Source organism: Leptidea sinapis, chromosome Z, assembly GCF_905404315.1.
Source record: "Leptidea sinapis chromosome Z, ilLepSina1.1, whole genome shotgun sequence".
In the NCBI taxonomy this organism is placed as follows: domain Eukaryota; kingdom Metazoa; phylum Arthropoda; class Insecta; order Lepidoptera; family Pieridae; genus Leptidea; species Leptidea sinapis.
In genome coordinates, this window is record NC_066312.1 from 21,193,572 (window position 1) to 21,219,861 (window position 26,290).

General features: G+C 33.3%; 3 protein-coding genes across 6 annotated transcripts in view; 2 read left to right on the forward strand and 1 right to left on the reverse strand.

Moving 5' to 3' along the window:
• The window catches only part of LOC126978680 (structural maintenance of chromosomes protein 3-like), a 32,308-nt gene extending 21,083 nt beyond the window's left edge, over positions 1–11,225 (reverse strand). Inside the window, exons 1-12 of one of the 2 annotated variants that reach the window (XM_050827676.1) lie at positions 11,127–11,225; positions 10,820–10,934; positions 10,602–10,741; positions 8,381–8,539; positions 8,170–8,295; positions 7,753–7,920; positions 7,151–7,242; positions 6,180–6,333; positions 5,451–5,680; positions 4,983–5,192; positions 4,217–4,316; positions 1,642–1,788 (exon numbers count right to left, since the gene is read on the reverse strand). In XM_050827676.1, coding sequence (XP_050683633.1) covers positions 1,642–1,788; positions 4,217–4,316; positions 4,983–5,192; positions 5,451–5,680; positions 6,180–6,333; positions 7,151–7,242; positions 7,753–7,920; positions 8,170–8,295; positions 8,381–8,539; positions 10,602–10,741; positions 10,820–10,934; positions 11,127–11,174 — 1,689 coding nt within the window. In that variant the 5' untranslated portion in view covers positions 11,175–11,225. Of the gene's footprint in view, positions 1–1,641; positions 1,789–4,216; positions 4,317–4,982; positions 5,193–5,450; positions 5,681–6,179; positions 6,334–7,150; positions 7,243–7,752; positions 7,921–8,169; positions 8,296–8,380; positions 8,540–10,601; positions 10,742–10,819; positions 10,935–11,018 lie in introns of both variants that reach the window. The other variant, XM_050827678.1, reaches the window with a different exon arrangement.
• LOC126978695 (LITAF domain-containing protein-like) overlaps positions 1–26,290 on the forward strand; it is a 221,539-nt gene that overhangs the window by 90,794 nt on the left and 104,455 nt on the right. The window lies entirely within an intron of this gene.
• The window catches only part of LOC126978682 (ecotropic viral integration site 5 ortholog), a 92,935-nt gene continuing 80,795 nt past the window's right edge, over positions 14,151–26,290 (forward strand). For all 3 annotated transcript variants that reach the window (XM_050827681.1, XM_050827682.1, XM_050827683.1), the window contains exons 1-2: positions 14,151–14,274; positions 25,155–25,215. In XM_050827681.1, the coding sequence (XP_050683638.1) occupies positions 25,158–25,215 (58 nt within the window). In that variant the 5' untranslated portion in view covers positions 14,151–14,274; positions 25,155–25,157. The remainder of the gene's footprint in view (positions 14,275–25,154; positions 25,216–26,290) is intronic.

Below are 26,290 nucleotides of genomic sequence, written 5' to 3' on the forward strand. Positions count from 1 at the left end.
TTCGCTGCGGCGTATATTTGAGCGAAGCGAGGTAAACTAAGTCTGTGTACAAAAACAAAACAAAATTAATCCAAACAAAAACAATAAAAATAATATTTTGTAATTTGGCGCCATATTGTAACATGAGGAATTTGCTGATTTGTAAATTCAATAACTAAGAAACTGGCAGTCGAATCACTCTCGATTGATAGCAGTGTCACAATTAAAACTTATTGTGATTTGATCAATCGGCTCCATTTTTAAATAAATATAAATAGTGCGTGCTAATTTAGAATAATTTGTAAATCATGTTTGTTTTTAATTATAATAATTGAATCAAGTCTCAATTCAAAATTCTGTCTCCACAATAACCTAGAGCTACCTTAGCTTTCTATGAATTCATTTTTTTTTAAATCGGTCCAGTAATGGCCGAAAAACAATTTAACACATAAACAAATTGGAGTCACCCGGTGGGAGCTCCGCTCAGCTTCGCTCAGTAAGAATATAAGTAAGCGTTACATAAAGGATGTTATTAACTAGTAAGTAATCAAACTGTAAGAATAGCTACCATAATTTTAATCCTTCTTCAGAAGGCCACAATGATTGTGTTAAATAATATGGCTTGTGACCACATAAATATCACATAGCGATTATTTGTGTCTTTTTCGGACCTAGTTCGCTTTAGTATGAGGCCAGATATTATACTTACACTGTATTGGCAGACCAATACATGCTAGGAACAAAGAATGTATGCTAGGAAGTCCATGTACCTATGACAGTCTTGAGACTAAAGTTATTTAGTAGATTTTTTTATGAGACAATGATGATAATGGTACGACGTGCCCATTACAATGTAGTGCCGTGCATGATTCTTGATTGAACAATTGAAAATTCGGTATGGCGTTACAATTGCGCACTTTCAGCCATAGGATTTAAGTCTCGTCAGCCCAGTAATTTCTCTAGATACCGGTGTCCTTAAAACGAAACAATAATGCTTAGCCGAATAGCTGTATAGGTATTGTTAATACCCATGTGACATGAAAAAATTACTTTTTATGACTCGATTTTTTTTATGAAAATATAGGTCGAGACGAGCAGGATGTTCTGCTGATGGTAATTGATACGTCCTGCCAATTAAAATGCAGTGCTGCTTAGGATTATTGAAATACCCAAACATTCTGAGCGGCACTACAACTGCGCTCGTTACCTTAAGATATGAGATGTCAATTCTCATTTTCCCAGTAATTTCGGACCTTCGGACCGAAACACAGTAATGCTTACACATTAATGCTTTACGGCAGTAATAGGCGCCGTTTTTGTGCCTATAATCTAGCCGGCATCCTGTGCAAAGGAGCCCCTACTGGTATTAGTTGGGCATAATATGTTACCGCAGACCTTTTTTGTAGAAATTAACGTATGTTCTAATATACTTTATGCTACTTGCAATAGCCGTCACAGCGCGCGTTATATAAGGATTTTTTTCACACATTTCAGTTGCGCTCCACTTACGAATTTTTCATACAAAATTCAAATAGCCTATTTGGTAGTTTTGTAATGGTGAAAGAAGTATTAAAATCGGTTTTGGAGTAAAACGTATAGGACGTTACAAACATACAAACAAATCTTCATAATATTAATCTAGATTTATAGATGTGATCTTACCTCGACTGCAGTGTATATAGTCTTGTCGCACGTAAAGTTCTCTATGACGGGCCCGTAGTACTGCGTGGCGATATTGGCCCACTCTCCTCCGCGCTCTTGGAATGTTTCCAACACCTTGCGGACACTGTCCCGACCGTTCAGAATGGGCTAGAACAAAAAAGTTATTTTTTTAATTTAAATGCATACCTCGTAAAAACAATACTGAATTCACTTCTATAAAATAATACTACTATTTAAAAAGTTCGAAAACTAAAACAAACATGAGTATTATTAGATTTATTCTGATTTATAATAACGATGTTGCACATAAACGGCACATTGACGAAATGGTGTTGAAATTATGTCATACTATTTTCAAGCATTGCAGCATTCCTTTTGGGTGCCTTTTCCATTTTTATGCTAGATATAGCAAGTACAGATACTTAAAGTCATATTAGCGCGCGACTCTATGTGTGCGTGTGCTTATAAATACGCAGCTTTTATCTGTGTGACAGATTGATGTGTGCCAGTGACGCGGCGTCGTTAGAGCAATGAAGAACGTTCACTCATTTTGATTTTTAGCCTTTCATATTCACTATCTATAGAAAAAAAAATTGGATGTTAAAATTATTTCGATACTTCAACCGCGATATGGAATTGTAAGCATTACAACCGGCCAGTGCTCGCTACGTGTGACGTCATAAGTCGACACTCGCGCAGTACTTAGCGCATTAATACAGAAAGTCATGTGTTGCCACAACACATAAATAATCACCTGCCCTTTTAACTTGCACGTAACCAATGGCATCATCACCATAGTTGTCTCTGGCCGATCTTAAATAGGTAACTAGCATAAAGTATATTAAAAATATATCTATTAAAAAACTTCACGTATTAAAATATATATACTATAGTATACCATATTTTATATTTTTCAAAGTTTCAAGCGATTTTTCATACTCATTAACATTCTCCATTAGTGACGAGCGCCAGGATGACTTGAAGTATCTGTAATTTCTTACCATGTACAAATATTGGCCTGGGTGAATGAAGACTCAGATCTAGAAAGAAGAAGATCTGTCTAGAAATATGAACTAGGTTGAAATTGTGCAGCCAGGAGTTACCTATTATGCTCATATGATAATACGAATACTTGATAATGTCCTATATGTTCATAAGCACATTGAGGAATTTGCTAGAAACTGTGACAATCATAATGTTGACACGAGGAACAAACATAAACTTGATATCACTACTACTCGGTTAAGTCGAGTTAGTAAGTCTTTTGTGGGCCGATGTATATGCTTTTACAACAAGATCCCAGAAAATGTTCAAAACAAAAGAACTACGACATTCAAAAGAATTGTTAAATGATTCCACAGATTGGGAATGGAGCCGCCGCCCTCAGGCTATTAAATAATAAGTTTAATTGTACAATATTACTTTGTAAACACATTTTTTGATGAAAAAAGAAGCCAACTGAGTTTGTTGCGCCGTATCTTCTCAGGTCTGAGGCATTCTTTTTGGAATAGGTGGTAGTTTTTTACCTTCAATTAGTGATATCACATCCTTTTTAGAACAAAAATATTTGAATTTACATTGTAATGTGTGGCCTGTAGTATTATCGGGTAGCCAAAACCTGGGGTTTACAGGTTTCATATTATGATGCTGAACCCATAAAATTTACTGTCGAAGTACTCCACAGAGAATGGCCACGTAACTGCTACAAACAGTAACTGCTACAAACAGCCAAACCATGAATACTAAGTAGCAAACCTGGGCCGTGCCTTGCGTAATGGGAGATAAGACTTTCTTCAACTTATAATGATGGGCAAAATAGAAAGCAACAAAAACGCTCGATGTATAAATAAATCACCTCAGGAATGGACCAGCATCAACAGCTCAACTCAACTCAAGCAAAACTTTGCTTGGCACAAAACAGGACGGAGTTCGCCAAATTGTTTGATGACTCACCTACAGAAGTGAAGAGGCACATGAACAGAATTAGAGTTATTACATTTGTAACTTAAGTCGTCCATTTGTTGCTGCTGAATGATTGAAATTTTGGCATTTTATGGCTGTAGATGGCAGTTTGAATAGAACCAATACATATATACCAATCTTGGCTGAAATAGGAAAGTAATACCACCATTTAAACACTGCGGCAAAAATGGCGTGAAGTCGAGAGTGGGACTTAACAGCCAGCTTGACCATCCGGCTTTTAATATATTAAAATAGGTATGTAATAAGTATAGCTTACATGTTTAGTATCGGTAGAGCATCAGTTGCTTAACTGTTTTGTTGTTTGGGGTAAGTTCAATGAAATCATACAATTTGGTGAGGTCTTTCTCAGATTTACTGATTTTAAATCAATACTTTAATCGTGTTAACGCATGCTGGACACAACTTCAGTGCGATTAAGACAACTACTGTGTTAAGCACTCATTTTAAGAAATCTAGCACTTACAAAAACGAAATGCTAAAAAAAGGATAAACATCGATAATAATGATAAAAAAACTTATTTTATAAAAACCAATGAGAAAACTTAAATATCCTCTTGAATGACTAGCGTGTATCTACTAAAATATTTCTTACCTTTCCTGCCATAGATCGTAGTGCTTGATCAGCCTTTGCTAGATCTTCTTTGAGCGAAGACAGGTTTTGTGTAAGAGTAGTCTCCTTACGCCACAGCTCACTAGATTTGATTTAAAAAAAATATTATTAATTTATAAAAAATACTACTATTTAATAGAGTAGCAGATCTTGAGATCAAGTTAATAAAATAGTCAATAGTCAACTCACTGAGCCACATCTAAATCAATTTTATACTGACTTCAATCGTTAATAATAACAAATGAAAGCAAATCCAACGCAATAGTCTAATAAACAATGGAGTTCTGAATATTATACTTTCACATACACACAACTTCCAACCTTTTTTACAAACTTGGTTAAATAAGTAACCAAATCCGTATTTTTTATAATAAAAATAAAAGACGAGATGTGCAGAATGTGCTGCCCATTACAATGCAGTGCCGCTCAGGATTCTTGCAAAACCCAAAAAATTCTGAGTGGCACTACAATTGCGCTCGTCACCTTGAGACATAAGATGTTAAGTCTCATTTGCCCAATAATTTCACTAGCTGCGGCTCCCCTCAGACCGAAACACACTAATGCTTACACATTTCAAAAACTTCCCAATTAACTAGATATTTAACAGTCAACACGTAGGAGTAATATCACAACATGTTCACTGATTGTTTTGTGAGGCGGTATAAGTTAGATCATATTATCACTACCAATTGGTTGATAAATATTGTTGCTGTTATTCTATACTACTATAAAATAAAGATACACCCACTTTCTGGTGCACTGCTCCTGATCCTTCCTCTTCTTGCACTCGTAGTACTGCTTGTTGTGCTCGTCGATGGCCACTCTCTGCCGTTCCATCTCCTTTGTGAGCTCCTCTATTCGCTTCTCCAACTCTGTCAGTTTGGAAGCATCACGCCGCAAGTCATCGCGAAGCTTAATCTCGTGGTCCTTTTTGTCTTTTATCTGTTTGCTCAACGATCTGTGAAAAATTACAGTTTTAATGTTAAAACTTTTCAAGAAAAACTAAAAACTTGTTTTCCCCATTTCATCACTTCACATAGCTTGTAGTTAAAATAATTTGGTAAGCAATGAAGCAGTAATATTGATTTAAAAGAGTGGCAATGAGTTTCTGCCCACTTCTTCTCATTACAGCTTAACCTATTCCAAGTGGTGGTAAATAGGAAAATGTAATGGTAAAACCTAATTGAATATAACTTCTTTTGAATTTCATTCTTACTTAAGTTCCTTCTCAATCCACTTGTCCCTGTCCTGCTTGGATCTGAACTGTGTGCCACGGCCTTGCTTAGCATACAGCTCCTGTCGCTTTTGCTGGTTTAATGCCAGGGCTCGAGTGCATTCCTCCTCTCTTGCTCTCATTTCTTCGTATTTTGGCTTCAACTCTTCTAGTTCTCTCTCTTTTTCTGATATTTGTTGTCTTAACCGCTCTAATTCGGCCTCAGCTCTTTCCTAAAAATATTATGTATTAGACATTTCTAAAATCAATCCAACGAGATATGGGGCTTGCTTAATGCTTAATTCTATTAAAATTTTATTGTAGGAAGATTTACAAAGTAAGGCCTATACGAGTATATGCAAATATCACACCACAGCCCTTACATTTGTTACTGGTAATTTGTTGGCCAATTAGAATTAAATGTTCAAAAATTCAAATTATCTGGAATATACTCAAAAAATAACACACATATATATTACTATCTTATCAAAAGACACACCTGCTTTTATTTGTTCATACCTCAATTTTACCCTAAACAATTATTTGTTCTTTACAGTTAGCCTATTGTAAACTCGACTCTAGTATTATATTCAAATTCAAATATTTTTATTCAAAATAGGATATGATATACATCATTGTAAGTCAAAAACTACCACCCATTCCAAAAAGTATGCCTCAGACCTAAGAAGAAGAGGCAACAAACTCTTTATAGTTTTGCTACTTCTTTCATACCTTAGATTTGTTGTCACCATCAACATCGTCCGTGAGATCTTTGATACCCATCTCCAGTTTAGTTTTCTCCCTCAACAGTTGCTGAAGCTCTGTTGTCAATATGTCCTTTTCTTCCCTGGCTGCCGCCACATCTTTCCTCGCATCCTTCAATTTCCTACAAAGGAAAGGTAATCATGTTAATACTTTATCAAATGGGAATGAAAAATCAGTAACTTGATAAAAGAAAAACTAGACAAAGTGAATTTCAAATTCATAAGCTTGTACTGACTTATTGGTAGGAAGTCCCCAATATCTCTGTAGCCAACAAGCCTATCTGAACTTATGGAAAACAGCTTTGGGGTATAGCAAACTCCAATATTGAGATATTCCAAAAATCTCAAAACGCAATCTTGAAAAACATCGTAAAAGCGCCATAGTTCATAACCAACTATGAGCTCCACCAGTTTTGCTTACTGATGTAAGATGTATGATTTTCAAGATGTCAAGAAATCGCGGCAACTAGAGAAAAATATAGATCTCGTTTAGAAGTCCACCCTTTCATTCACCCTTTCATACGTTACTGATTGCAGATGGTTACATTATAACAAAAAAAAATGTTAATACTATTTACTTATTACAAAAAGAGAGAATTGGGAAAGGTTGAAGAGACATACATCTACATATATTAACTAAGAAAAATTAGTAAATGTAACCAATGTAAATCTATATGTAGCAGTGTTGGTCTAGTCCAGCCTTCATCCACATACCAACCAGTGCACCTGTACTGCTGTTGGGTAATTAATGGCACTTATAACTTTCTCTCATAAGGATCAGGCACATTATTTGAATGATTATTGTTTCAAAATTTTGTTAATGAATATTGTTGTACTCATTTGAATGCTATTACAACTTTTGTACTTCACACTTGTACTAAATAACTTATAAAGTTTTACAGTGAATAAAGTATTTTTGACTTTGATGCAATAACTTACTTGTTAGACTCCCGCACGTGTTCCTGGGCATCCCTTACAAGGTCTGCATACTGCTGTTGTTCCTTACCACTGTTTGCACGAACCTTTTGCAACTAAAACACACATATAGGTAAATAAAATTTCATTCGCAACACTGTAGTGTGAGGCATAAATAGCACAGAATATTTCTTGAGAAAGTAACTTTTGAGTCACTCTCTTAAGTCGCGTAGCCAATGCTGAGCATCATGTTAATACTGACTAATATCTACATATTATGGACAACTCGGTGTTAGGCCACCTGATCAGACCATCATTTGGAAAAGAACATCAAAGAGACATACACAAGTATTTTCGGTATCTTGTAAATTTGTTTTATATCAAAGAGGAGGACTAACAAGCTTACATATTGGTTTGTCATGATCGCGGCCCGTACTTGCATCATGTAACACCAAAGCAATCATAACAGCATTGCCAACTTATAAAATGTGAAATAAACATATATTAACAATACGCAAAACAGGTATGTTTATCGAGAATTAAGCCGGGGCACCATAGTGAGAGTCAATAGTGTATCACCTATTGTGCATCACATACTTTGAAAATGAGAAACAAATAGAACTTACTTCTTCCAGTTTTCTCTTATTCTCCCGATGTTCTGTGTCATGTACAATGAACTCCAAAACACGTCGAGCTTTATCCCATTTTTGGTATTCTTTCAACTCCTCTTTTTCTTCTTCCAGGGTCTTTAGTCTTTCTTCAATTGTTTGCAGGTATTCATTTATTTTCTCAACCTGCAGTTAAAAAAATCATAGTAATTCAATAGGAAACTTTACACTTATAAAATTTATAATTATATTTACTTACCATGCAATTTGAGATGGCTTTTACCGGCCATAAAAATAATTTGTTACACAGAAAAATAATTAACAGTATTGGCAGGTTTGATTTGAGATTAATGTTGATAGAAAATATGTAACAGCCATCACAAATTAAACAGGTAGTACAATAAAAAATTACAAATAAATATAAAAAAACAGTACCCTTCCAACAGTTTCCTTTAGAATAGTCACAGACTCTTCCCGTCTTTCATCATAAACTCTTGTACCAGCAACTTCTCTCAATAGTTTAAGTCTGTGAGAGTCTGGAGCAATTGCCATTTGATTGATCTGAAAGTAATGCATTGTTGAAAGTGAACCGATAAAACAATACAGAGAATATACAAAATAAATAAAAAAACAAAGCATAGTATACCTTTCCTTGTTTAACAATATAATATGGATTTGAATTTGATAATCCTGCGCTTTCCAGTAGGTTCAATACCTCCGAGCGTGGTACAACCTTTTTGTTCAAGAAAAATTGATCCTTTTTGGATCCTATAACTCGTCTCAAGAAAATTTCATCCTTCTCAATCTAAAATCAATATTCAACACATACATTCATAGATATATCTAATATATAAAATTCTCATGTCATGGTGTTAAACTTTGAACTCCTCTGAAACGGCTTGACCGATTCTTATGAATTTTCAGTGTTTATTGGGTAGTCTGAGAATCAGACATCTATTTTTCATCCCCCTAAATGTTAAGGGTTTTTATTTTAACACGAATTTTTATTTTTTTGACTTTCTTTTAAATTTGTTTTATTATGAGTCAGCATTAAATTAATTTACATACAACTTCAAATTTTCACCCATCTACGATCAACAGTTACTTTTGTATCGCGATTTTAATATCGGCAATACAACATTTGCTGGGTCAGCTAGTATAAATACCCTACCAGTACCTGTATGATATTTCATACCAAAGTTTAGCATACCAATTTTTTTTTTTAATATAGTATATAGCACTAGCAGTGAATGTATTAGTCACAGCATAGAAAGACAAGTAGAAATGGACCACACATTAGGAAAAGAAAACAATAAAAAAAAACATGTGTGCAATTCACGTGTGGTAGAAGGAAAACCTTAAAAAAAATTCGCTTCAAGATAATGAGACAAATGTGAAATTTCAGTAAGAGGATGGTTGTAGATTTTGAGTAACTATCATAGAGATAAAGTTTGATAATTATTATATTCGGACTCAGAGTTTACATTTTCCATAAATGATACAAGAGGCTTATGGTAACTAAAGTAGGAAATAAATGCTTTAGTCATACTATGTTTATTATGATTGTTATGCTTCCGTTTATGCATGTAAAAATTCATAATAAGCATGATTGTAATATTAATTGTTACATCGGAGACATAATATCTCAGATACTATTAATATTGCAGAACACCACTTGTATTTTCTTTTTCATAATGTTAATAGACTTAAGATTGATTTGTATTACTATAGACAATATAAAGTTTCTTATTGTACAGGGTTGGAGCTGGCTAACCAAACCTTATCAAAGGTTACATCAATCTCTAATTTGATTAAAGATTTTTAAATATACTATGTAATTACTAGAGGTGTTCGCAACAGCTGTATATATATATATACATATATAATATATATAAAATCACATTATAGAGATACAGTACTTTTAAAACACTTATTATTTTTTATGCTTTAATATATTACTTTTCTTAGTAGAACGACACATTTGGACTATTGTTGCAGAATGATACTGTGGTCATTAGACCATGCATGATACAGTATCATTATAATAATAATCCTATACATTATTATTTTAATAAGTAGTAATATTATTTAAAAAATTTAACTTACTTTCATACTTTTTGTCTCACTAACATTATTATTTATGATAAAATATATTATAATATACATATTATGTATGCTATATAAATATATTGTGCCAGTTTACTCTAGTTAACTTAAATAAACTCACAAACACACAAAAATACCTATACATTAATCAAAATATGTCATATGAAGTCAAGCAAGCCACAAGCGGGTTATAACCCAAAAAATATATTTACTCCACACCAATATTCAAAAAATAATCTAATATGTTGCATAGGGGAACAAAATAAACTATATTTTGTTAAACTATATTATGCAATAATATTCCCAATTACAATTAGATTTTCATATAAATATAGTTCGCTTGCAATTCTCTTACAGCATAATTTGGGAGGTGACAATAACACATATTGCATTCTGAACTTAAATATTAAATAATTCTTGCCAGTTTTAAGAAATAATAGGCTATATGAATATAAATATATATTAGGTTATATTATCAGCTATCTAATATAACCAAAACCTCTGGTAATTACATATAAATCAGTTGCCAGCTGGTTAAGCTCAGTCTCTCTTGCATTCACATAATTTCAGGTGATATAATTTTAAATGAATGTATTAGAATAATTTGCATAAGTATTCAATATTAATTATTAAGTACTAAAAGATGAACACCTGTAGCAGTCTAAAAGTTACACAAAATATAATTCTATGTAGCCTTTTGAAAGATCTGAAAAACTAGCAGAGATTTAAAAAAAATATAAATTAAATGATTTTATACATACTGGTATTCTGTTATCTGAATTGTCAAATATAATCTCAACAAAGGCGGATATAACTCTGGGTCCAGTACCCTCGTGAAGCAGACCCAGCCTCTGTTCTGGACGTAGATGTGAGAATTCATCACTTAACACAAACTGGATAGCTGAAAATTAATGGCGTTATAGGTATATAAATCACAACTATATGCAATTTGTTTCGTCACAAATAGAGCCTAACTCACCGTGAAAGAAGTTACTTTTCCCAGATCCATTTCGTCCAACAACAACATTATGACGTTTATCAAATGGTTCCACAACTATTTGCTCCCGGTAGCTTTTAAAGCCTTGAATAATTACCTGTAAATAATGATTTTTTACATATTTTTATATAATACATACGCATATTATGATTATTATTCTATTATCTGAGATGTAAAATACCTGTTTTATATGCATTTTCAAGATCTTGTGACCATAAAATCGATGAAAATCTTTCTCTCCGCAGTCTAACGTAAAATGTAAATATAGTAAAACACAACACTGACTTACTTTTTTTATTTCCACTCGTTTGTGGAGATTTTGGCTTGCACATTCCATACATCCGCCACTTCAAGTTTTCTTTAATAAAAATCTTGCATGTTCTACTTCAAAGTGTTTTTATATATTCAAAGCTAGGGAAACGAATCACATTCAAGCATGTACAACACAAGAATTTTCATCTGTTATGAATAAGATAAATGTAGGTAATTAAATTGATACAAACATTTTGATAATAACTATTATTTTCAGATAAAATACATTAGGTAGCTACTATACCTTATTTATTATCAAATACTATTGCTATAAATATAGTTAGAAGTATACTATATAATATGGGATAAATCGAGTTCAAGAGTTTTTATATATTATGTAGGGAAAGGGACCCGGTTGGATATCAAAATATCTGAAAAGGAAGTTCGGTCATATTTATGCCAGGAAAAAAAAATCATCCAAATCTCCAAAGCCATTTTCGAATTCACATTGTGGACTATCTATAATGTGAAATCTTGCTAAGTGGGCCGAACAAGTGGTCCAAGGCGCATTCTTATCAATATGGCTGTAATGATTTTATCAAGTTTAATAACAGAGAACCATGACTTGTTAGGAATTATTTGTTGAACATGGAAATAATTTTTGCCTTTAAATTGGCTACCTGCTGCCCAGACTTTATCCCAGGAGTCCCTGAGATAAAGACCAGGAAAACAGCTAAATCCTGGGGAATTTGTCACCACATGCCACAGCTTCATTTGCTAGTGTGTTGGCTGTTTCGTTGCCTATTAAGCCACAGTAGCTAGTTATCAGACTAAAGTGACTGATTGCCTTTTGTTGAATACTCCTAAAGTTTACTTCTAATGTCTGCTATAATAGAAAAAATGATTTTGATTTCAAGGGAAACCGCAAAAGAGCCTGTAGAGCACTTTTGGCGTCACTTAAACTTAAACTATTATTAAGTTTACAAAGTAAAACATATTCTAATGCTTTGGCAATGCCAATACATTCAGCGGTAAAAACTGACATATGAGATGGGCATTTAATTTTTGGCCTGATAAACTCCTCTACTCCTACAAAATATTCTGGCTTGTGTTTTCACGCATAGGTATAAATATGATGCCACCCTGGCCAGTTTTCTTTAGCAACAAAATTAAAATAATTATTGGCATTTTAGCAATATTTGCAATACATAATAATATAAACAGTCGGAAGCAAGGATACTCCGTACTGTAGCATTTTAAAGTAACTTCAATGAAAACGGATACGTGCACCACACCAAATATGAGAGTTTAGCCTGTCAGTTTTGTATCTAAAACGACTCCCAAAAACTTGACATGGTTATTAGTTGGTATTCAACGATTGTCGTAAAATATGGAAATTGGAGGATAAGAACGATGATGCGTGAAGAGACCTACCGAACTTTTTAGAGGTGAAATTTGATATTCGGCTACATATTACATACTACATTGCATATAGCACCAAATCATCAGTATATAGAAGCATGTTATTACTTTTGACAAGACTTTTGTGATTACAGGTGATAATGCTATTGGGCGATACGATGATGCTAGAATCTATGACTTGTCTGGTTTAAGAATGGGGATAGTAATTTTAGTTTTTCGAAGAAGTTGCAACATTGCTCGATAAAATTATTCTATAAATTAATATATCTAGAAGAGAAGCTTTACTAAAAAAAATTGAATATTTCTGGAATCTTTACCTGGGGCAGAGCTAAAAGTCTAATTCAAATATACTTTATTCAATTAGGCTTAAACTAAGCGCTCTTGAATCGTCACTACAAATATTTCTTTTAAATTACTGAGTTTACGATATGTTCGTAAAAATTTGAGCTCGTCAGAAGAATATATAAGAAACCCAACGGCCACTCTTTTCAATGGCTGTAATAATCCATTACTATGACACTGGGTGTATCCAAATTGGGTATTAATTTTTCATGTAACCATTTCATAAAATTGCGTCTATTCGTGTCATCATGATAATCTGTCACTTTTGATTTTGTGCTACATACCAGCAGTGTATTAGGAACAATCCCTTTATCAGATCCAGCATAAACAGCTTTAATGTGCCGTGTACCTGGAGATATTTTTCCTATCACGCTGCTGGTTGCCTTACCAGGATTTTTAGGTCTATACGTTTGGTGAACATAATTTTCATCAATACAAACTATTTTTTTTTCCTCCTAATCATTTCTCGTTGATTGTTCTGAGATATTTATGTCTCTATGCACTTACAATTTTTATGCAACAACTGACCAAGTGTTTCTCTGCATCTATTAAACCAACTGATCTGTATAGATCTGTATAAATACCACTGGACAGGCTGTTCAACATGTTTGACAGCTAATATTTGTGCCTATTTAAAGGGCCACTCGTGAGCGTCCAGAGAACTAATTTTAATGGCTGCGAAAGAACGTAATATACTCTAAAGTGTTTTTGTATTTTGAATTAATTTCGTTCGTTTTCCGTGTTATCTACATTTCAAGAATCAACGTAATAAAGTACACTTTTTTTTTAATAGTTTCCAATATTTGCCGAGGTTGTCATCAGTAGCACAGACGCTAAATGGCCAACAGCCCCAAAATGGCGAATATTAAACAAGCACAAATGACAAAAGCACTTTGACAGCAATAAAGCACTTTGACAGAATTAAATCCAATAGATTCTCGTAGATGAGGTTAGCAAGTCAAGTTATACACATCATGTTTGATATTTTTTCTTTACTTTCTACCATTTTCAGTTTGACTTTCTCGAGTTTCCACTAATAATTTATTGATTCATATTTTTTCTTGATTGTCAACAAGGTTAAAACTTATAGTCTTGTTAAATTCAGGATTCATAAAAATTCGACTGACATGACGCGCTCGCCAGACTTGCTGTTTCTATTCCAGTAATATTTGACAACAATTTTATTTCTGTGGTCACACTCTCTAAGCCTCATACTCAGACAGAGACTACTAAGTCTAAGACTCAGAGTAAGTAAATAATATATTCTATAGCTAAGACTGAGACATCAAATCTGCCAGCTGGGCGGTTCCGTTATTTATTTACATACATTCAGTAATCAGTAGTATTTTGGTTTGTGAATGTGTGATGTTCCTGTTATAAAAAGTGCATAATTCCTATTGTAAAGATTATTCTCTCAATAAGTAAGTTATAATAATATTTTATTACATTATTTATTTCAACGTGATGATCATTAAGTACGTTGTAACAAATAAACTTCAATGAAAGCTACGTGCATACTAAATGGGATTAACAACGAAGCAAGAGGAGAAAAAAGCGCTTGAAAAGAGGCCCCGTATCCAACAATCCAACATGAGTGTAATATTTTGAGTTTAGGAATTTTATCATAAAATGCGTTATATGTACCAAAATATTCAACTATTTTCACAAATTGTCACATTGTTCAATGAGAGAAGAACTTTCCAACTTCTCCAATTTATAAGTTTAAATATCTTGTCAACCGTTTATCTTATTATTTTATTAAATCAAATCAGTAAAATCAAGGCCATAAATTAATTTTTCTCTCCAATGTAAATATTAGCAAATCATTCACAGGTATTAAGTTATTGAGTTGGGTGAAGCTTGATTTTACAGAAGAGGTTTCTTTCTGCCTTTTCACAAAATATCCTTCCCTTCTTAAGCTGTTATGTAATAAGTGGAGTATTATTTATTATAATTAGTGGGAATGCCAGGGTTTTGGTATGTCCTGATAGGTGCTTGGCATTTTTGGTTTAAGCTTTTCCCAATTTTTGCACTGTTGGAACATTTATTTATAATATCTGTGGATTTCGTCACTTAACTGTAAACTTGTCAAAAATAATACATGTGTTTCATCTTGACAAACATGAAATAAATATTTTTCTTTTTTGGAATCCACACTCTCCCTAACTGTTTTTGTTAGTGTTGGTTGTATGTTGCTTAGCGCCATCTCTTTGAAAAGCATTGAAAAAATTGGCAGCAGTCTCTTGGCTCTTAAAGATTTTAGATTATCATTATCTTCAAGACTTTCAGTATCCTGGAAAATACCACTGACAATTGCTTTTTTGATGTAATTGGATGATAACTCCAGAAAAACGTTCCAAACCATAATCATGTCTAAATTGAGTTAAGAAGACAAAACTGGTCACATGATTCATATTTCAAATTCACATTAATTTTTTCAAATTCATTTACAAATTCCTTAAAATATGGTAAATCTACTTAATACTTTTACTATTTTAGTTCTTTTGGTATTTATTTAAAAAAATAATAATGATAATATATTTAAAACCCACATTTATTCAATTTAAATAGTTCATATTCAAAGTTAGATTTTAAGTCACTCATAGAATATCAATTTTCATTCATTTTTTTTAATAGAATGTCATTACAAAAAAAATTAGTTAAATAGCCTGAGGGTGAGCTCTACAAGAGACATAAAAGGCATTTATTTTCTCAAAATTGATTCCTTTACATTGTTTTTTATCTAATTTCTAACACTACCACTACTTTGGAAACAAATGGTGCTCTGAAAGAGAAGAAGTGGTGCAAGAAACTCCCATCATCCTTTTTTTGCTCTCTTTTTAATAAAATATACATATATTTAATATAATATAATATTGTTCTGTCATAGTTAATGCTATAAAATAATCATAATCCAGTCCCAGGCTGTCCGATCACTTAGATATTCAGCTATTAATATAGGCATGGTGCATCATTAAGAAAGTTATTTTTGTTATAGTAACCACACTTAACTTTTTTAATGATTCTTTTTAATTTCCTCACACATTTGTATTTTTCCATTTTGTGGGATCATGTTTCAAAGGCACATATATGTCACCCAACAGATTCACTGACTTAAGTTTAATTTTAACACCTCCCTGTTTAACAAAAGACTTGCATCAATTTTTTTGACATTTGATGTTCTAAACAGTTTGCAATACCAATGTTGCGTTTGGAGAGGGGACTGCTAATGAAAGAATGAAAGCACTGTGTGATTTTCGTTTAAACGCTTTTGTGGGATCATGTTTCAAAGGCTCATATATGTCACCCAACAGATTCACTAACTTAAGTTTAATTTTAACACCTCCCTGTTTAACAAAAGACTTGCATCAATTTTTTTGACATTTGATGTTGTAAACAGTTCGCAATACCAATGTTGCGTTTGGAGAGAGGACTGCTTATGAAAGAATGAAAGCACTGTGTGATTTTCGTTTAAACGCTTTTGTGGGATCATGTTTCAAAGGCACATATATGTCACCCAACAGATTCACTAACTTAAGTTTAATTTTAACACCTCCCTGTTTAGCAAAAGACTTGCATCAATTTTTTTGACATTTGATGTTGTAAACAGTTCGCAATACCAATGTTGCGTTTGGAGAGGGGACTGCTTATGAAAGAATGAAAGCACTGTGTGATTTTCGTTTAAACGCTTTTGTGGGATCATGTTTCAAAGGCACATATATGTCACCCAACAGATTCACTAACTTAAGTTTAATTTTAACACCTCCCTGTTTAGCAAAAGACTTGCATCAATTTTTTTGACATTTGATGTTGTAAACAGTTCGCAATACCAATGTTGCGTTTGGAGAGGGGACTGCTAATGAAAGAATGAAAGCACTGTGTGATTTTCGTAATTTTAACACCTCCCTGTTTAACAAAACACTTGCATCAATTTTTTTGACATTTGATGTTGTAAACAGTTCGCAATACCAATGTTGCGTTTGGAGAGGGGACTGCTAATGAAAGCACTGTGTGATTTTCGTTTAAACGCTTTTGTGATTGAAACTTTGATTTGAAGAATGAACCACGTGAAAGGGCGGTCAATGAATCAAAAGATATAGTGGAAGCCGTTTAGAGCCAAACTACCCAGGAATTAGTGGCATGGTTCAACGTTATCTTACCAACAATATTGACTCATTTGCGTCAAATCAATAAAATAAAATAAAATATGAAAAATGGGTGCCCCATGATTTGACTGATCTGCAGAAAGAAACGCGCGTTGAAAATTGTGTTGTCTTGTTGAATCGATAAGGAAAGGAAGGATTATTGGATCGAATTGTGTCATGCGATGAAAAATGGATTCTTTAAGATAACCATATGCGAAAAATGACTGAACTGACCCCAGGTCAAACGCCACAACAGTGTCCTAAAGCAAAGCTTACAAATAAAAATATGAGTGTGTAAGTACTGACTCTTTAGTGGTCTCAGCATGGTGATCTGCTCAAGCGAAAACGGCAGAGGTCTACTGTGCTGAACCCCGAACAATGACGGCAAAACTAGCAGTGAAACAGCCCTGACTCATGAATCGATCTTCACCATTATTACTCCATGATAACGCGAGACCTCTACAGAAACCATTCGTCACCATCAGTATTCGCAGGACCCTACTCCAAGGGGCTACCATTTTTTTTCGTGATTTGGACAATTTTCTACGTGATAAAATGTTTTCTTCTCAGCAGGCAGTACAACATGATTTCACACAGTTTGTTGAATCTAGATCACCAGTTCTATAGCAAAAGCATAAATGACCTTCCCATTAGATGACAGCAATGTATAGATAATTATCGTAATTATTTTGATTAAATATATATGTTAAATTAGAAGGTAAACTAATTTCAATTTTTCAGTACAAATCGGCAATTTCATACCTTAACCCCTAATATAAATATTTTTATTTTATGGAATAGGAGGGCAAACGAGCGTACGTAGCTGGCAACGGCGCCTCTATCGTCTTGCTTTTTCGTTTCATCGAGTTTTAAATCATAAAGATACTAAAGAAGTTTCACTTTAATAAATACTGAATTATTATACTATTTAATTACGATATTATATAATACTAGCTGACCCAGCAAACGTTGTATTGCCGATATTAAAATCGCGATACAAAAGTAACTGTTGATTGTAGATGGGTGAAAATTTGAAGTTGTATGTATTTTTGAATGCTGACTCATAATCAAACAAATTAAAAAAAAAATGTAAAAAAAATTAAAAAAGAAAATTTCGTGTGGACCACCCTTAACATTTAGGGGTATGAAAAATAGATGTTGGCCGATTCTCAGACCTACTCAATATGCTCACAAAAGTACGGGAACGAACATTGTGACACGAGAATTTTATATATAAGATAATCAGATCGCTCGTTTCTCCTCCACTTCCATAAAAAATGATACCAGAACTATTTTTTTAAATAAACTATGTAGGTATGTTTTGTCTCACGAAAACCAAACTACTCAGATTGGTGAGTTGTTTGGACATAATTATGTGTACAACGTCCTTCATATTTAGAAATGCTTTATGTGCACGCAATGTTGAGCACGAATACGGCTAATATTCTATTTCCCATATAATTAGAACAATGACACATGATATTATTCAATTAATGTTATTATTCTTGACAATGACTGCATAAAATATTTAAATATCCACTTAAAAATAAGTAAACTGAGATTACTGCCAACCGATGTGGACACTTAAATAAGATTTTTGTGTCATAAGTTTATTTTGTTTAATAAATATTATTTTTAATTTTAGTTTTTATCAACTCGCCTAGTAACAATATAATGTAATGTATATTTCTTAATGAAAACATTAACAAAAACATTTGAACAGGCGTCACAACCTATTTTATATATTATATAGTTATATATTTATAAATAGTAGTAATTAGTATTTGTATTAACTTAAAGAAGCCATCAAAAAACAGAACGCAGATATCATACGCGCAATAGACAACCTGTATAGCCGAGTGGTTAGCGATCCTACCTACTAAACTAGAGGTCCCTGGTGCGAATCCCAGTAGGTGCAAGCATTTATATGATGAATATAGATGTTTGTTTCCGAGTCATGGATGTTTAAATGTATTTATGTATTTTTATATGAATATATGTATGTTTAAGTGAGTATATTGTATTAAATATATCATTGTCTTGTAACCCATAACACAGGGTATATATGCTTAACTTGGGGCAAGATAATTTGTGTAAAAAGTGTGTCAATATTATTATTATTATTAATAGATAATAGCAATATTGTTGCAATACCATACTAGTGACGCGAGCTTCAATGGTTTTCCCTTTTCAACACTCTATGTAAACTGTCAACAGGCCTAAAGTTGTTTTCTCTTCATTAATAGTTCTAATAGCAGATATATTCCAAAATATTTAGTAGGCCCGTGAAGTAGACAGAATAAAACGTCACAAAAGTATGCTTACGAGTGGTAAAAAATAAAGCATAATTTTTACGATGCTCAATACTTGTAATATCGTACATACTTAACGTTGTATCAATGCGAAATATATAAGTATCAGGTAGTCATTAGAAAATTACCACCAGCTTAAAAGTATAGAGAAAAAAAATACTTTTTAGTCACCTTGTATGCATAGCAATATTTTACTCTTTTTCGCTAACGTATTGCAATTAATTAGGATAAATTAATTCCACATATTTACCTTTGCAGACATACGAGTATACTTGTAATTCGCTTCACCCAAACAAATATATATTATATACAAAATTTCATATCAATATTTTATAATATTTTTTGTTAAATTTTCATTTTTTGTTCTGTTTTTGTAGAAGTTCGATCATTACAATAATTATTTCGTTTTCCACTATTCTTGTAGTTTAATAATGTCACAGCAGAACTGTCAAACTGTGGGTCAAAAATTTATCTCATATTAGCTGACCCGGCAGACTTCGTACTGCCTCAATCGATAAATAAAATACCTAAACTTTTGTATAAAATAAACTTAAAACAAACAAAATCAATCCGTTTTTATAAAAACAAATAAAAAAATGCTCGGTACGAATGAATTTTTATTTTTTTTTCTTCTCCTTTTATACCTTCTCTGGACTTCCACAATTAATTTATGACCAAAATTAGCCAAATCAGTCCAGCCGGATCTTCATTTAATATAAAGTTATTAAATTTTTTAGAAGCAACGATTTTTATAAGCTATATGCTCAGTCTCGTGTGTACGAAGGACGAAGTCGCGGCTATCAAATAGTTTATAAGTGACAGTATAATATGTACTAACTGTAAACCAATCAAATTGAACAATTCCCCGGTAAACTTGGTAGTGAAAGAAAAATTAGGGTTAAACGCAAGCGGGCCTAAGTGTACGACATTTTTGAATCAATACTTGACGAGTCATCCAGCTGTGGACGTCTTCCGGCTGATATGATGTTGATTAATTACTTCACGAGTGTCTATTTGTACGGGAATTATCGACCAATTTAATTTTGGTTTGCGCGGAATTCTTACTCGTTTAAAGCATTAATTACGCCTTACAATATGAGTTGTATCTGCCAGTGAAAGTTTCGATAAAATTGGTCCTGCCGTTTCGGATATTAATAGTAACAGACAAGCACGCGGTATTTAAATTTTCATCCTACATTAACATAGTACACAATTATATAGATTTAGTAAAATTATGTTATTTTTGTGGATTGTTATTAAACGAGCACAAAAATGTTTGAGGTACTTATTACGTCAAAATTTAATTAATTGTATTAATTAGGAAGGTACCTATATAAGATTATCAAGAATCCTTTGCAAAATTTTATGTTATATCCACATACTAAGTGGTAGTACGGAAAAATGCGGGATAACATTACATGTATAATGCATGACAGACTTTGGACTTGATTGAATTATTTACTTGTTTAATATACAAATTTGAAGTTTATTTACGTAAGTTTTGTCTTGATTTTACTTAATACGTAGTTCACACGATAAGTTTTGCGTAACTTAAAATTTGTTATATATACCAAAATATGTTTATTGCTTTTCAAAATACTCTCCTTTACATTTTAAACATTTTTTTCATGCGATCGAACAATTTTTAAAACAGGAGGACCACAGATCCAAAGGCATGTTTTCTACGTGCTGATTGAACGTTATTTTTACTGTCTCTTCGGAATTGGTAAAAGTGAAACCTCTCAACAAAACTTTGATTTTAGGGAAAATACAGAAATCACAGTCGGGCCTTTGTGTAGAATTGGTGACGAGTTATACTTTTTCGGATGCTAAAAATGACTTAGTTTTGTTGGCTGTGTGTGTAGAAGCGTTTTCATGATGTAGGAGAACGCGGCTTTTTGGTCGTCTTTCGCGAACTTTTTTTATCACCCTGGGTAAACAACTCACGGTGCTCAAGCAAGGAGCTTCTCTCCCAAAAGCATTTTGAAGACGAGCGGCACAGTCTTGCGGAGAGAGAGAACTTTTAAAATCATAAAAAATCATCGCTCTAAAATCTTTTCGACTTAATTCCATTTTCGTTGCGTATGTAGAACTTTGATGATGTGTAATAAAAAACAATTGACAAATGATTTCCTGCCAATTATTTTTTTATTCGGTACTAAGAAGGTTGCAACGTTTCCAAATATATAACATTCGAAATTCAAATAGTTCCGATTAGCTAGAAGTTTAAAACTTTTAGTGTGCTCCATGTATAAAATAAAAAGGCTAACTAGTGCATACTTAGGCTTGACGGGTACGTGTAGAGGTGCTAACCATATGGGTTCCACAAGAATCACGAGAACACTGAATACAGGCGATGAGAATCAAATGACGTTATCACATTGTGTTAGTGTAAACAGTGGTTTACAAAGGTAGTTAAGCTTCGTTAAAACTGAGGCGAATCTTACGCGGGACGTGAACCAATGACATTCGCTTGCTCCACTTGCCTCGCAAACGGACGGGAATTCCTTTCCGTCATTACTTTTATTTTCTCAACAGAAAAAGATGGTCTTTTACTATATGAAAGTTTACTATATGAAAAAAGTTTATTAGGTATTTCTAATAGCAGCAGCTGTTTGACGAAGAAGGGAAGAAAATAGGTCCGCCAGTTGAGTACGAGGGCGGCCCTGAAAATTTCGGGAATCAAGGAAGTGACACAACATTAATATTTAAAAATGTATTTATTGCTTTTCGAAGTATTCTTCGCAAAATTTGACACATTTTTCCATACGATGGAACCAATCATTGAAGCAACCATTCCATTCGGAAGTTGGGGTCTCCAAAATGGCCGTTTTGTAGGCGTCCACAGCTTCTTCAGGTGATGAAAATCTCTGACCATGCAATTTATTCTTTATTTTAGGGAAAGTATAGAAATCATTAGGGCTTAGGTCGAGGCTGTACGGCGGATGGTCTAATAATTCTATGTTTTCTTGCTCTAAAAACTCTTTTGTTCTGTGCGCGGTGTGAGAACTCGCATTGTCGTGATGGAGGATGATGCGGCGGTTGCAGTTCTCTTTACGGAGTTCAGAAACGACCTGTGGCAAACAAATGCTAGCATACCGATCTGCATTAAACGTTCTTTGTCCCACAAAAGGAATAGTCGCAACATGGCTGGTTTTGGAGACAAAACGTGGCCACCATTTTTTTTTGCAACACTCCGTGAACGAACAAATTTTGTTGGCTTTAACTCATTTTCGAACACCCAAACTCGTGACTTGTTTTTTGTTTCGGGTTCGTACGCGTATATACAGGATTCGTCACCTGATACGATGTTGTATACAGCATTTAAGGGATCCTCAAATCCTCTCCCCGAGTTCTGACGCACCAAGTAACGTGAGCCGCTTTTTGCTCTTCACAGAGCAAATGCGCTATCCATCGGGAAAACAACTTTTTTACACCTAATTTTTCATGCAAGATTATTTATATTTGACTCATGCCAATGTCTAAAGTTGCCTGAATTTCGCGGTATGTCACATGTCGATCTTCCTCAATCAGCTTATGCACAGCATCAACGTTTTCTTTGGTGACTGCAGTTTTTGGACGACCTTGACGGGGATCATAACTGAGCTTGACACGTCCACGTTGAAATTCAGCAAACCAGTGATAAATTGTGGTTTTGGATGGGGCTTCATCACCAAATGCAGAAATCATCCGGTCAACAGACTGTTTTTGTGTTAAACCACTTCGAAGGTCATAATAAATCATCGCTCTAGAGTTTTCTCGACGACTAAACAAGTTTGAAAAGACCTTGTGGCAAGACCGAGAATCTTTTTTTTAATAAATAAATGATATTCGATTTTTAAAACCAAGGAGTTTTCAATTAAAAAGATTTTAATATGACAGGAACAGTGGAAATATTCCATTCCCGATACTGTTAGTGCAGCCCTCGTAATTTATACACACTGAAGAATTTCGATCCCGCGTTTATTTCGCTTCTACTCGTGCGACTAATTGCCTCAATTCGAACACGTCAATACAAGAAAGCTGGCGCAATCAGCTCAAACGTATCGCTTCCGCGTCGGATTCGCCTCAGTGTGAACGAAGCTTTACCGAGGAAATACCTATGAGAGAAAAAGCAACGAAAAATTAATTGCTTAGACTGAGACAGGTAGTTGGTGTAGCGAGAGTGAAAAAGACGGGTATACGGTTAGGTCGTTGTACTAGCAGTTGACGCGATCTCCGATTGTTAACCGTTTTGCTATCGTGCCTATCTTTATGGAACAATTATTTACTACCGTATGCGCTATGCATCTTAGTTATATTATGTATAATTATATTGGTTATTTACGGAGGAACATATTATTATATTGCGCAAAACCATGAGGTATTATATATCCATTTATGAACGGATTGCCCTGCTTGGTGGATTAATGCCCATTAAATTTATTTTTATTATATTATATTTTGGCTTAAAGATTAATTTATTTACAATTATTATCTTTCTAACTCAATGAATCCCAATCCCGGTTTAATAAACCGTCTTTTCTTTTTTTTTTATCCTAAGTACAATTATTATGCACGGTATGTATACTATAGAGTATATAAAGGAATATATTAATATCTTATATTCACAGGAATACTATGTTGTAAGCTCTTGGGCTACTAGCTAATCGTACTACTGGTTGACAATAACCATAATGATATCTATTTGGTATAACATTGAACTTGTCACCTATCTTCAAAGAAGTAAGAAAAAGTACAAATTATACATTAGTGATATACATAGCCTAAAGAAACAAGATTGCGTGGTTTGCTACTTTGTCCAGTGAAACGCTTACATGTCGAAAATTGTGAGTCATCTAGCTACCCACGTGGTAGTTCAGTTGGCGCAAAAACTTGCTATCACTTATTTGTGGCACAGACCGGACAAACAACCGTTCATAAATGGATATATAATACCTCATGGTTTTGCGCAATATAGTTTTAAAAATTGTTATTTAAGTTTGGAGTGCTCTATTCATTTATGTAGTTATATAGTTAATTTATCATTATTATATTATCATTTACATAGGCTAACTTAAAGATTTTATTCCATCACAAACATAACTTGTAAAAAAAAACAAGTCTCGCAATAAAGTTGTGGGATCCATGTAATACCAAGTCGGTCAATTTATTCATCCCAACTAAAGGTTTCTTCTGTCTTAAGTTATTACTTAATTATCTAACCTAGCTTATATGATGTTATATAGAGACCATATCAATTTTAAAAATCCTTTATATTTTAAATAAATAAGTAAAATATAAACATTAAAAATACTTTCAACAACTCGCTCCAGTCCGTAACGTGCTGGAGATGCATCTATCTGTAATATTGTATCTAGGCATCCCTGAACATTTCTTCAGCTCACACGATCAAGCAATTCGGGAGATGTGTCTCTTCTGACTTACTATTTCACAATTATTGGTATTATTTTTTCGGCAGAATAGTTGATCTACTGCAAGGAATGCTTAAACCATTTGTAATATTAGTTATCAAATGGTTAATAGTTTTATTACTTATGTTACTTCTTGGTTACTGATTTTTTTAATTATTTCAAAATATAACATAATAAAAAAAATACCGGATTGCTATAATAGCTTAGGGCTTTTTGAATAACATGTATGTATTACAATTTCAATATTTAAAGCCAGTTGAGTGCATGTACCACTGGAATCATTATAAACCAACTGGTGGCACAAGATAATAGCGCCTGCAACGGCTACTTTCATTGCGAGATATTCAATTTATTTTATTTGGATTATAATTATATACATAATATATAAGTGTGTAGATTGTACAGAAGTAAGATTTTTTATTTGTTGCAGTTCATGTTTGAGTCACCACCGACTGCCCTTCTGCGCTCTCCCGGCATCTCCCAAGTACGAGGTATGTGCTTAAAATAAAAACTTTTTTTTATCATCAATCAATTTTAATTCAATTTCAAAATATCTTTATTAACCAGTAAATTAAGTTATGTACAAAACCAATGTAGGTAGATTAGGATCGACCACTGGGGTAGTACTGTATCGTGATTTTAGGTAATGTTTTGTGGGTAATAAAAGGCCTAATAAAAACATATAAAACAGAATAAAATCAGTACAGGGTAAATAAACGTTGTTGAGTATAATAATTATAATTGTTGATTCAACAATGTTTAGTTTATGTAAGCCTTACACACAGCATTGATATAATGCTGTGTGTAAATCACTGACATTTTTTTATATTCAATCGCAATGCTAAAATGTCGATCGGAAATTATTATTTTAATCTATTTCCTGCTATTGCCTTTTAATAACAAATCTATGACATGTTTGAGTGATCTCTTTTTTTCTATTTTTTTATGGGATTATGTACATATTCCCATTTTTAGTTTGGTATCTGTACGAATGAAGATAAATAATATTCGGTATCATAAATATTCAATACTATCATAATAATTCAATCTAAATTTCCAAATCCATAACTTGGAAATTTAGATTGAATTATTGAAATGCGAATTCTGGATGGATTGACAGATGATATACAATCAGATATTGATAACAGCTGCTGACTACCGTAAGACATGAAATTTATACTATGGCAACTGCTTCTGCGTAAACAAAACCTTTGTTTACGTTTAAATAAATAAGTGTAGGTTATCTAACATGCGCCCATGAGCTTATTTGGCAATGAAAATACTGTCAATATTGATTTTGAATAGTAGAAACCGATACTTATTTATTCATAAATATACAACTAAAACATGATTTTAACAGCAATGGAACCGTTTATGTTTCACTTAAAAAAATGAAAGCAGAGTGGGGTAACTGTCTCTTTGTATCAACATTTCCCGCGCATTTGTCACACACGAGATATGTACTGAAATAGCTGCACAATAGCGTGGAATGTAAGCAGCTCGTACACCGGTACGAATTACTTCCTCTGTAGTTCACATTTATGCGGAATCATTATTTATATAATA